General features: G+C 42.0%; 1 protein-coding gene across 1 annotated transcript; it reads left to right on the top strand.

Annotated features, from left to right (window-relative positions):
• Nucleotides 1–2,986: 2,986 nt before the first annotated feature.
• Nucleotides 2,987–4,294, top strand: LOC307173073 (uncharacterized protein F54H12.2-like; the record flags this gene model as incomplete). The annotated part of the gene is made up of 1 exon (XM_079895874.1): nucleotides 2,987–4,294. The coding sequence occupies one exon, from the start codon at nucleotides 2,987–2,989 to the stop codon at nucleotides 4,292–4,294; it is 1,308 nt and encodes a 435-aa protein (XP_079752000.1).
• Nucleotides 4,295–13,396: the final 9,102 nt, after the last annotated feature.

The raw sequence follows: 13,396 nt of genomic DNA, 5'->3' as shown, positions 1-13,396 counted from the left end.
GGTGTAATGATAAAACAGGTTCTAGATATGATGTGTGAGTCGCAACTCCCGCTCGGGGTCACCGATGTGCTATGTACTTGTACCTATGTGGTTGATGTGTGTACCGAGTTGGTGAAGAAATCAAAAGAAGAATATGACATCAATGATGAGAGCGATGCTGTTAAAATTATCGAAATGGATGTCGCCATCGATGAAATTGTTGAAATGTACGTCGATTACATCCTAGACAAAAACATGATGGCCTGTCGCGATTTTCTTTTCTGGTTAGACTATCAGTGATCCATTTTACTTAGACTATGCATGTAACATCGTTATATCTAATTTTACTATATTCCGTTTTGTACTAACATCATTATATTCAATTTTACTTAGATTTTGTTGTACTAACATTATTATTATTATATCCATGTATACTATCTTGTATTATATCCATTTTACTAGCGTTATATTAACACCATTTTACTTCAATCATGTATCCTGTAATTTTTTAATAAAAGATTGATTCAAACCACATGTACGCGTTATTCTTTTGCAGCGGTTGAAACGGCAGCATGTCGGAGCTCATGAAAAAGGCTTATTATACACCCTCCAACCCCGGCTCTTTAGGGGGTAAAAAACGATTAAAAGACGCCGTCTTAAAAGATAGCGGCGTCCGACTAAGCGATAAAAAGGTTTCAGAATGGTTGTCTGGTGAGGATGCTTACACTTTACACAAAACAGCTCCTATAAAATACAAACGAAATAGAGTGGTTGTGTACGGGGTCGATACCCAGTTCCAGGCCGATCTAGTCGACATGATCGCCTATGCCAAGGATAACGACGGCAATAAATATCTGCTGACTTGCATAGACGTATTTAGCAAGTACGCGTGGAGTCGCGTGTTGAAGAATAAGAGTGGGCCTGAGGTCGCTAGAGCGTTCGAGTCTATACTCGAGGAGGGTCGTGTGCCACAGAAATTGCAGACGGATCAGGGGAAGGAATTTTTTAACAAACAATTTCAAGATGTAATGAAAAAGCACAACATTGATCATTTCGCTACCGCTACCGATTTGAAAGCCAGCGTCGTAGAACGATTTAATAGAACGTTAAAGAGTCGTATGTGGAGATTTTTAACGGCTACAAATTCCCGACGATACATAGATGTTTTACAAGACATTATGCAGGGGTACAACACCAGCCATCACCGAAGTATCTGCATGAGACCCGTGGACGTCGACAAAGTAAACGAGGATCAAGTGTTTCAAAACTTGTATGGTGATATAAAGAAGACCGAGAGAGTCGTATTTAATTTCAAAGTCGGCGACGTCGTCAGGATTTCTAAAGTGAGAGGCCCGTTCGCTAAAGGTTATGAGCAAAACTACACGGAAGAATTTTTCACCATATCCGCATGCATTCCGCGACAACCCCCGGTCTACAGACTCAGCGATTATGACGGTGATGTTATCGAGGGTGTTTTTTATGAAAAAGAGTTGCAAAAAATAATTGTGAGTAAAAACAAATCTTTTAAGGTGGAAAAGATTTTAGGTCAGAAAAAACAAGGGAAATCTACGCTTGTTTTAGTGAAATGGCTAGGCTGGCCTTCAAAATTCAATAGTTATATAGATAAAAAAACACTGTTGGACTTAAAACACCCCGACGTTTAATGGATGAGTTCATACGAGCAAAGGACAGTCATGGATGATCAAGGGTTCTACATTACGCTACCGTGCAATGCATCGAGCTCGGTTTACCCCGAAAATCGCATATCCGGCTATACAACCAGGTTAGCAAAAGCTATACAATTGAAAGGACAATGGGAGGTGGGGCTCGCCGAAATCGAATATCCTAGAAGTTGGTATAACTTTAATGACAAAGACGGGGGTTTCACCCTGTACACAGGCCCCGTATTCAAAAATAGTGGGGGCCCCAAAGACGCACTTAAAAAAGACTTACCCACGTTTTTTGTATCGAGGATATTATACATATCTGGTGGGTACTACGCGAACATTCGTGCGATCCTCCGCGTGATAAATCAACTTCTAACACCCACGGCCGTATTGGATTACGATGAATTAAAAAACAAAGTGTTTCTGATCGCGAAACCCAATGTTTCAGTCAGTTTTCAAGGCAGACTAGCCACTATTTTAGGAATGATACCGGACGATGCTCTCGGACGTTCGAACTACCATAAAGAAGCAGATTTTACTACGAGCCATATCACGTACGCTCCTCATCAATCCGATATCAACGCCGGGTTCTACACAATGTACGTTTACACCGACATCATTCAATATCAATCGGTCGGTGATTCTTACGTCCCGCTTTTGAGATGCGTACATATATCGGGTAAAAGCAACGACACGGTCATTTCTAGATACGACAACCCGCATTACGCATCGATCAACAAGGATCACATCACCAGCATTACCATAGAGTTGAAGGACGACCAAAACCGTGAAATACCATTTTCTTACGGGAAAGTCATCGTAAAACTACACTTTAAACCAACGAATCATTCTATTCTTTAAAATGAGTTATTACTATAGCCCTAGAGAGCACAATACCGCGGACTATGTGGACTATTACCGAAATCAGGCCGGCGGGGGTTTGCCAGGCTATGCCGGGGGAGGGGTTATGTACGGGGCAGGGCTAGGAGGACTTTTCAGAGGTTTGTTCAGGATGGCCATACCTCTGTTAAAAAGAGGATTTAGCATCGCGAAACCCCACCTAAAATCCGCCGCTAAAAATATAGTATCCGACGTCGTCTCAAACGTATTGACGCGGGCGCATAGCAATAATGCTAATGCTCAAGACGGATCTGGGCTGATGGTCATGGCCCGTAAGAGGATGTCTAAACCGCCTGGTGTGAGGAGGCGTGGTCAATGGGGTAAGAAGAAGAAGAAAACAACAAGCGGAACAAGGAGACGTCCAGTCGTACGTAGAAAGCGTAAGAAGTCTGTTAGTCGAAAAGCGGCGGCCAAGAGATTCGTAAAAACCATATTCTAACATGGCGCTACTACATCGTATGTCGGGAGAATGCATCAAGTCCGAGTTGGACTTATTTACGGTCCCGCTGACGCAGACAGTTATTGAGAAAAACGGCTATTTAGAAGTTGCCCCTTTATCCGCCATATCGGACACCGCTCCATTAGAGTTTTTTATCGCAGGCAATGGCGATGATTATGTGGACCTAAATAACACGATGCTCTATCTACGCCTGAAAATCACGAGACCTAATGGAGAGAACATTGTGCATCCTGCACGGGTTGCCTTAATAAATTACCCCGGAGCCACCATATTTTCACAAGTCGACGTGACCCTGGGCGATCGTCTGATATCGCAGAGTTCGAGCACCTACCCTTACCGCTGCATCATAGAGAGTCTGATCAACTACAGTAAAGATGCGTTGGAATCTCTTTTCTCCGCCGGACTGTTTTACAAAGACACTGCCGGTCACATGGATGTGAATGACCCCGTAGGGCGTAACGCGGGGTTGACAAAGAGATCGACCTACACCACCGAAAGTAAGGTGGTGGAGCTGATGGCCCCTATACACAGTGATATATTCTTTCAAGAAAAACTTTTGCTGAATGGAGTTGATATCAAGATACGCCTAATTAGAGCAAAAGATGAATTCTGTCTGATGAGGTGCGATGACGTGGCTTACAAAATAAAAATAGAGTCGGCGTCCCTATTTGTCAAGAAAGTTGCCGTAGCACCTCCGGTGAGACTGGGCCACGCCCAGGCGTTACTCTCGACAACCGCAAAGTATCCCATAGATAGGGTGGTTCTAAAAAATTTCTCCATACCTGAGGGTACACGCGTTTCAAATCAAGAAAATCTGTTTTTAGGGACCCTACCAAAATCTATCGTCATAGCCATGGTCGACAATGACGCATTTACCGGCTCCTACGAAAAAAATCCATTTGCTTTCAAACATTACGATCTTGAGTTCCTGGCCGTCTATGTAGACGGTCAACAATTCCCCTCCAAGCCTCTACAGCCTAATTTCGAAGCTGGTACGGCAGTGCGTGAATTTTATCAGTTGGCGATGACGACAGGAAGACATCTTAAAAACCAGGCACTCTCTATCGACAGGGCAGATTTCCTGAACGGATACACGCTTTACGCGTTTAACCTCACGCCTGATGAAGACTGTGGTCAGCACATTTCCCTCATCAAGTCCGGGAATATCAGACTCGAAGCTCGATTCAGACAACCGCTGCCGAATACCGTTAATTTATTAATTTACGCCGTATTCGACAGCATCATTGAAGTGTCTAACCGACGACAAGTACTAGTCGATTACTACTGAGATGAATACTCTACAACTGACCGCTATCATGGATAAAATTACGTGCAGGACTCATTTTCTCGGCGTGCTACCGAGCGATCAACTACCCGAAAAACCGCTTAGGATCTTACCGTCGATGGCCGTCATAAACACCCACCCTGCTCGGCTACCGGGAGAGCATTGGGTTGCCGTTTATTTAACCCAAGAGGGAGCCGCTTGTTTTTTCGATAGTTTTGGCAATCCGCCCAACAGCCCTCGCTTTCCAATCTCCATCAATAACTTTTTAACTGGCAACAACGTCGACGTGTTATATTCCGACAGACGCGTCCAGGATTTTTCATCAGATACCTGTGGTCAGCATTGTGTGTTTTTTCTCTATCATTTAGTCAGAGGTTACGACTATAACCATGTGATGAAACTATATACCGACGATTATATAAAAAATGATAAAATGGTGTCCCTCTTTGTAAAGAGATTAAGACCGCATGTTTGTAATGATAAAATGTTATCCTGTGTCCCCTGTGTGCAGACGTGTTTGACGTATAAATAAAAAAAAAAAGCTTGAAACCATTATATATTTTTAGCGTCTTTTATTTCATGTATCTGTTAAAATTCCAACCATCGCTTTCGTTTGAGAGCCGGGGGTTTAAACACCGAGTCTTTGGGGTTTGGAACCGTGTAAGGCGAATATCTTTGTGTCTTTTTATAAGGTCTAACACGGGGAGGGCTGCCGGGTTTACTCTTTAGAGACTTAATCTTGCGTCTGACCTGCTGATTCGGTACTGTAGAAAATGGGATGTTTAATTCGGCAAAGGCACGTAGAAACTCCAACCATCCTCGAGGTCTCCGTTCGTCCCTAACGTTTTGCGGTGCCGTAACATTTTTTAACAAATCGACCATGTGCGACCCTTGTACGGCTTTACCCCTGAACACAAACTCCCCCGATTCGTTCCACGTACTTAGCGCTTTAGCTTTAGACATCTTGTCTAATATGTATCTGCTGTTTTTCACACTTCTCGAAGGTACGTTCTTCAGAACTTCATCGACAATGTCCTCCACCTCAGCTCTGCCGTCTTCGACATTATTATTATCACCATCCGCTGGTTCGTCTTTATGGCTGAGATCAGTATCGGGTAGGGAAAGCGTTAAAACACTGCTCTCACGATCGCCTTGTTTAACGATGGTCAAAAACCTACTCAGGGTATTGGTGTAAAGTTTGGCTTTTTCGTACGGATTCAAGTCAGTGCGACGTAAAATATTTCTTATACTATCATCCAAATCGTTTTCCACGCTCCGTTGAATGTTCTCGCGAACATTTTCACTCTTCATCTTATCCAGTTGATGGTGCGGGACTAAATACATCTTCTCGGCATACTCCATCCTATCGATTTGCTATTAAGCTTGATATAAAGGGTACTGCGACGCTTAGAAGCGGCAATAGGAATCCGCCCTTCTGGTTGAAGACTCGTTTCTTGGCCGTAATGCCAATTTTTTTATCGGCTATAAATTTGATTTCGGCTTTTCTCTTTTTCAGTTTTTGGTACTGTTGCCTATTGACCGGAATGGTACCGTAGAGGATGTTAAGCGCCACTTCACACAGCGCTAAAATGAATTCATCGGACGCCGATTGTAAAATAAGACGTCGCTGTTTAGGACTGGATTTATGTAGCAGTTTTAACACCGGCAGATGTTTACAAAGTCTGGCGGACATGACGTTTGATCACGTTCTTCTTTTTTTCGGGATATAAACCACTTGACGGTCAGAAAGCAATCCTGTTCTGAGACGGTACTGCTCCGGAGTTTTTGCTTTATAGTCTATCATTAGATAGCCAAAAGGACGGTCGACTGCGTCGTGATAACACTCCATAAAGTATTTAGTGTTTCCCGGGTACATTTGACGTCCTAGCATCGCTACTTGATTGACGTCCCGAGGATTTTTAAACAGTATCATATAATTGGCGTTTAAGCTTATGGTTCGGCTGGACTTACCCTGTGCAAATAAATTTTGCACTATGTAAATAGAACTGAGATTCCTGTGGTGACAGTATTGCGTAAAAACCCGTTGAAGTTCCACGTTACCGCTAGCTTGCTCCATTAAATCATCCACCACGAGTAGGTTTGTCTTGGTGACAGGCAGTAAATCATCATCATTCAGAGTCTGGGGTATTCCTTGCACAAATTTAATGTCATACAATTGAAGTAAATCATCGTACAAAGTCTGCCAACAATCATACAACCAAACAATGTTTTCAATTTTCTTGGAAATGATATTCAAACCTTTTTCCAACAAAAGTTTTACAAAATAAGACTTTCCAGAATTTGATGGGCCGCTCACGACACAAGAGAAAGGGTGTTGAAGTCTGAAATCAAAATCGGAAACATCCTGAGAGCCTCTGTGCATCATCTGATCAGTAGCCATAAGGAAGCGTGCTAAAGTCCTGTAAAAGTCTACGTTTATTGTACACGACCTTGAACCTTTTAACGACTGATTTGTTGTGCAATGTGAGAGACTTCTTATTTCGCACAATATTCTCGCTCTGAGCCAGGATGTAATTGGATCTATCATGCGACGTCACATAACTGTCAACCAGACCAATCAGGGATTCGAGACAGATAGCTTGTGAATTTTTAGCATTCAGGGTTATCCCTTTAGCTTTCATACACACTTTACCTTTGGCCGTGGCAAAACCGTACGATTTGGGACCGCTCGACGAAAATTGTGATATAAAATCCCCATCGTCCAATTCGCTAGTCAGATCTCCCAAATAATCCCCTAGAGGAGGCTCCCAGTCCCCCTCCCTAGACACAAAAATAACACTATCTGTGTCAGAGTAAAGCAATCGGCTGCCTAGTCTGTCCATCAATTCGTACAATTCCAGTCGGGCGTGCGCGGTGGTAAAAGCACCTACAAAAACGTTTACGTCGCGCGTCTTGCAAACATCCTCTTTGGATGGTTTATGCTGGACGAGCGCTACGTCATCTGAAACGAATGAGAAATACGACAACGTGTCGGTATTGCCAAAAACAATTCTGGTGAAATCTTCGGGGTCGTTCACCAGAGTAGTTTGAGGCAAGTTCTGTCTTAAAGAGAAACGTCCCCATAGCGAATTCAAAATTAATTTCGTTATTGACCTCTGGGCGGCGTTGTACTTAATCTTTTCGGGGTCGAGTTGAATCCCCTCTTTTTCAAAATACTCACGAATGTAAGTCTCTTTCTCAGCATCCGTGACGACATTGGACGGGTAGCCGGACGCTTGTTGTTTCAAACGCAAAAACGTTTTTACGTATTCGGCAAACAACGTGTCTGACCGCTGCGGAAAATGCCAAACCTCGTCTATCTTGCCCACCACATATCCCTTCTCGATGGCTTTTAAAAGCTCGATACTGACCCAACAACCCGAGAGCGATCTTTCCTCGTCCGTGTGACTACAACTCGCGGTCTGGTTTTGCTCCTGAGCGCAGGTTCTGCATAGCGGGAACATGAGTTTTCCTTGACATCTGTAAGGGAGAACCGGGTGCAGTAATTTACGCGGAGGGTACACGGTCGCTTTGATAAGCCCGTAATAATTTTCAATCGCTTCAAAATCTGTGAATATGATTTGGGGGTGTTCGATCGGATAGGTTTTCCTCGCTTGACAATATGGATATAAGCTAGTGAAATCGAGATACCTTATTTTCTCATCACCGGTCACTTTGTGATAAAGTTTGTAGGCGTTCGTTCTGCCACCGTACAACGCGTCTCGGGGGTTCAATCTCTCCGGGGCGGAATAATCGGTCATAAATTCTATCACAGAGGGGTCGGTCTTTTTCATCCGGTTCCATTCGCATTCCCAAAGAACTTCGATTTGCAAACCGTACGCGTTCCGCAGAATTTCAATCTTATCGTCAAACTCGCCCCTGAGAACCCCGTAGGGTACTCCCGAAAGGGGGTGGCTATGATGGGGTTCAAAGCGACAGCAATGACCATGGAAGACACAGCCTGCGTACTCTAAACCGTGCCTAACACCGTCCTGCTCGTAGTAGCCGTCTAAAAAGTACTTACCGATCGATACTTCACCATGGTTTACGGCGTGGTGAACGTCCACGTTTCGAGTCTTTTTTACATACTCTAACCATTCGATCGAACCGCTTGAGTAGGCCTTATTCTGATGGACGTACGCTTTGTTATGGGTCAGCGCAAGCGTGTTTCTGTCGAGATAATGTGTTTTGAAGACCCCCATCGCACAGCTGGCGATCGTCGTGAACGCAAAAGGGTCAAGTTTGGTGCATTGTATGAAAGACTTTCTGTATGTCATGCACCCTTCGCGTAATAAGACGACGTCGTTAACGCCGTACGCGTACAGTTCTTTCTTGAAGTCAAAGAACTTACCCTGAACCGTGCTGTACCACGCATCAAACTTTTCTCTGTCTTTATCAGACATGTTATCGTAGTTGTAGAACTTTTTGTCGGGGTATGGTCCGAAATAGTTCTCATTTTCCACCCTGTTGAAAAGATGCGGAAAGTAACCTTTTTCAGTCGTCGTTAAGTCTAACGCCGCGGGCATTTTGGCCAGAGCGAATGGGAAAAATGAGTAACTGTCGATATATCGCTGGGAGAATGCTTCGTCGTACAACAGAAGTAATTTGCACCCTTGCATTATGACCTCAAGCGCGATCCCGGATTTGCAAAAATACTCGAGGATTAGAAAGGAGTCAAATCTGGAGGCGTAATGAGCGATGAAGCAGTAGCCTTCGTATTGAGGTTGTCTGAAATGGTTGATTAGCTTAGCGATGCAGTTGGTACCATGAGCAGTAAATTTCTTACCTTTGAATGTGATGGCGCAAACAAAATTAGCCACGTGCCTACCATTTTCGTAACGCGTTTCAAAATCATAGAAGATGTATTTCTCACAAGGCTCCTTAGCCTCTAGAGGTTGTATGAAGCATTGGTGCTCCCCATCGGCCGTCAGACGCTCTCGACAGTGCATGCATTTGTCCGGGGCGCAGATGTGTTTTTTACTTTTTTTCTTGTCACCCAGTTTAACGTAGTAACGTCTGTTACATAGCTCACAGTATTTAATCATATCACAGGCTGGGTATTCCTGACCGGGAGGTGAGTTTTTTTTATGCATTTCGAAACAATATGCCGATTTACAGTACCGCAAACAATCTGGACAATGTATGATTCTTACAGGGAACCTGTGACAATCGGTGTCAAAACAGATGTTGCAAGCGTGCTTACATCGATGGTCCCTGCGGTTGGTGTAAGATTTGTAGCAAAATGGACACACGTATGGTGAACCCATGAACCCCGTCAAATTCAGTATCATGTAGTAATGATCATTGTGTAGGTAAAGGAAAATCGTTTTTGGGTGGGGTTCGTCAGAATTTTTGTACGTTTCTAAGACCATGGCGTTAGATCTGTGAAATACGACGATTTTAATGTCTAGCGCACGTTCAAACGATGCTATGTCGTCAAGACCGATTTTGTCTTGGATTGAGAAGCCTACGCTGTTTTGGATAACGGCCGCCACTTTTTCTAACTCACTCTCGGGCTGTTGTGGGTTAAGGAAATGGGCGATACAGATGGAAAAGCACAAATTATTTGAAATATTGTTTGGGCAGAATAAGCTCGACTTTTTTCTTTTAATTACCTGATCAACGGGGAGATCTGTAAGTTTTCGACGGCCTCCGCCTTGTCTGTTCATTGCTACTGACGCATCAATTTCAACGGTTTGGTCAGATAGTAACCGATTGTTGCTCTGTAAAACTTTTTCAATTTGATCGAGAAGTAAATCCACGTTGTAATTATTACCATGAGTTAAAACCCCGCTGACTGGTGTTTGGAGACTGGGGGCTGACAATGTAATATTGATTACGGAATTGTGGTCGAATTCTCTAGCAAAATTAACAATCCCATTGACCATGTCGTGCAAGTAAGTGTGATAAGAGGCCAAATCTGTAGAGTTAATCTCTCTCAGATTCATAGTCCTTCTCAACGTCACACTATTGAAACGAGGTCGCGGTAAAACATGATATCCGTTAACGTCCCCACCCTCACAAATCAACCTGTCAATGTCTGTGCGAGTTAGAGTCTGTGTAGTAGTAGAATCGACATTACCTGATGTGGATGGTTGCGAAGTATCATTACCGCCGGGGTGGTCTGGTGATGGTTGGTTGTTTAAAACACCACCAAATTGTACAACAGGATCACCGTCTACACTTTGCATGTGATCGTACAAATTCATATTTGGATTTACAGCTAATTCGAAAAGATCCAAATTAGCGAAGGGTTGTGAAGATTCTAAATTAAACAGATACTCTTCTAAAGAATCAGGAAGTATACTTAGCATTTCAATTTCGTCGGGTGACAGTTCTGTGTCGTCTGCGTCAAAGCTTTTAGCACCGTCCATTTTAGATTTCAGACCAAAACATGAAATAGTACAAAGTCAGAGTATATTTAAAAAGTAAATAGTACAAAATCAGAGTATATGTAAAAAGTAAATAGTAAAAAAAAAGAGTATATGTAAAAAGTATAAAAAGCAAACATAAAATAGTACAAAATCAGAGTATAAAACCATAAATGAAGTAGTACAATATAAAATCAAAAGCAAACATAGCATATAAAATCAATACATGATTTAATGGAACACATGTATTTTACTCATCTGACTGTTCGACGAGAATGAGAAGAAGATGATGAACCAAAAGTACCAGTTCACGATGGTGTTCGTTGAACACGCGTCCGTTTCTATTGATACGTCGAAATATTTCATCAACCAGATTTTGAATAAATCGATCTTGCGCATCGATTCTGCTATGTACCTGCAACTGAGAGTTGTGAAGATCGTCGCTCAATGCGACTAATCTACTATGTGTTTCTATCTGTGTGTCACGAACCTGAACGTGCAGTGTCTCTAATCGGTTTTGTGTTTCGCTGTGTGCATCACGAAACTGTTGTCTCAATGATTCTATTGAATCAATAAGCGTATGCATCAGAGGAGTAGCAGCGTCGTCATCAACTGCCCGAGACCCTCCCGCTGGGCCTACTTCTTCCTCAATGGCTCCTTCGTCTTCTTCCGATGATTGACCGCTGTTTTCATCAATTGTTTGATTAGTGTTTGCGACCGATACCTCGTCGTCGTCGAGCTCACTTGCCCAAGAACCATGCTCCCATGCTTCCAGTTGATCACTATTCCAAGTCGTCACATCATCATGCTTTCCGGTCGAACCTGTTGTGTAGAAAAATAACAAAATTCTTAATGGTCGGTTTCAATTTGGATTTTTAAACTTATGATAATGTAGTTAGTCTTACCGTAAAACCCGGTCGTGTCAGGACTGTGCTGCCGACTGCTTGCGCCAGTGGTAGATGGTCTGGCTGACTGATTGTCAGGCGGGGTAGTAGGGGGAATGACGGGTGGGCTGACAGGCGGGGTGATAGGTAGAATGACCGGAGGGATGGTAGGAGGCGTGACAGGAGGTCTGGTAGGCGGTGTAATAGGACTGGGGGGTGGGGCGGCTAGTGGAATGGTTGGTGGGGTACCGGGGGAACTGGAACGCGCGGTCTTTCTCAAAGGTTCACCGCTTGGTCCAGCAATCTCGCCGTCATCGTCGTGCGGGGTGGAATCGTTGGTCTTTCTAACCTTTCTCAAAGGTTCACCGCTTGGTCCAGCACTCTCGCCGTCGTCATCATCTTTCGTAAGATCTATCACAGCCGATACTGTAAAATAAAAATTTAGTTAAAATAAATAAATGGAATAAAATAAGTTCATTTTAATTTATAAAACAATATAAAAGATAAGTTCTCACATGCATCATTAATGGCTTGGAAGGCGTTCAATTCAATATTCGGGTTATTCGAGCCTGGAAAAATATAAAACCTGTTTATACATGAAAGACAATTTAGTGAGTTGATTTTACACACACACACACACACACACACACACACACACACACACACACACACACACACACACACACACACACAGCATGAATTAAAAATAAATCATTTAAAATAAAATAAAAAATAAATAAAATACATTTAAAAACAAATAATTAAATTTTAAAATAAATCATTTAAAATAAAATAAATCATTTAAAATAATTAAATATAAATAAATAAAATAAAATAAAAAATAAATAAATAAATAATTAAATATAAATAAATAAAAATAAATAAATTACATTTAAAAACAAATAATTAAATTTTAAAATAAAATAAAATTTAAAATAATTAAATATAAATAAATAAAAAATAATTAAAATAAATAAATTAAAATAAAATAAACAGATTATCAATCATAAAATAAATTATAACAGCTTGTCGTAACAAAACAACCACAAGATGCCAGTATTTTACAAAACAGGGGTGCTATAACAAAACAACCACAAGATGCCAGTATTTTACAAAACAGGGGTGCTATAACAAAAACAACCAGGAGACGGCAGTATTTTACAAAACAGGGGTGCTATAACAAAACAACCACAAGATGCCAGTATTTTACAAAACAGGGGTGCTATAACAAAAACAACCAGGAGACGGCAGTATTTTACAAAACAGGGGTGCTATAACAAAACAACCACAAGATGCCAGTATTTTACAAAACAGGGGTGCTATAACAAAAACAACCACAAGATGCCAGTATTTTACAAAACAGGGGTGCTATAACAAAAACAACCAGGAGACGGCAGTATTTTACAAAACAGGGGTGCTATAACAAAAACAACCACAAGATGCCAGTATTTTACAAAACAGGGGTGCTATAACAAAAACAACCAGGAGACGGCAGTATTTTACAAAACAGGGGTGCTATAACAAAAACAACCACAAGATGCCAGTATTTTACAAAACAGGGGTGCTATAACAAAAACAACCAGGAGACGGCAGTATTTTACAAAACAGGGGTGCTATAACAAAAACAACCACAAGATGCCAGTATTTTACAAAACAGGGGTGCTATAACAAAAACAACCAGGAGACGGCAGTATTTTACAAAACAGGGGTGCTATAACAAAAACAACCACAAGATGCCAGTATTTTACAAAACAGGGGTGCTATAACAAAAACAACCAGGAGACGGCAGTATTTTACAAAACAGGGGTGCTATAACAAAAACAACCACAAGATGCCAGTATTTTACAAAA

The sequence above is a fragment of the Squalius cephalus genome (assembly GCF_949319135.1).
Source record: "Squalius cephalus genome assembly, chromosome: 15".
NCBI lineage: Eukaryota > Metazoa > Chordata > Actinopteri > Cypriniformes > Leuciscidae > Squalius > Squalius cephalus.
The sequence above is the reverse complement of the archived record's forward strand: the minus strand, read 5'-3'. Positions and strand labels throughout refer to the sequence as shown.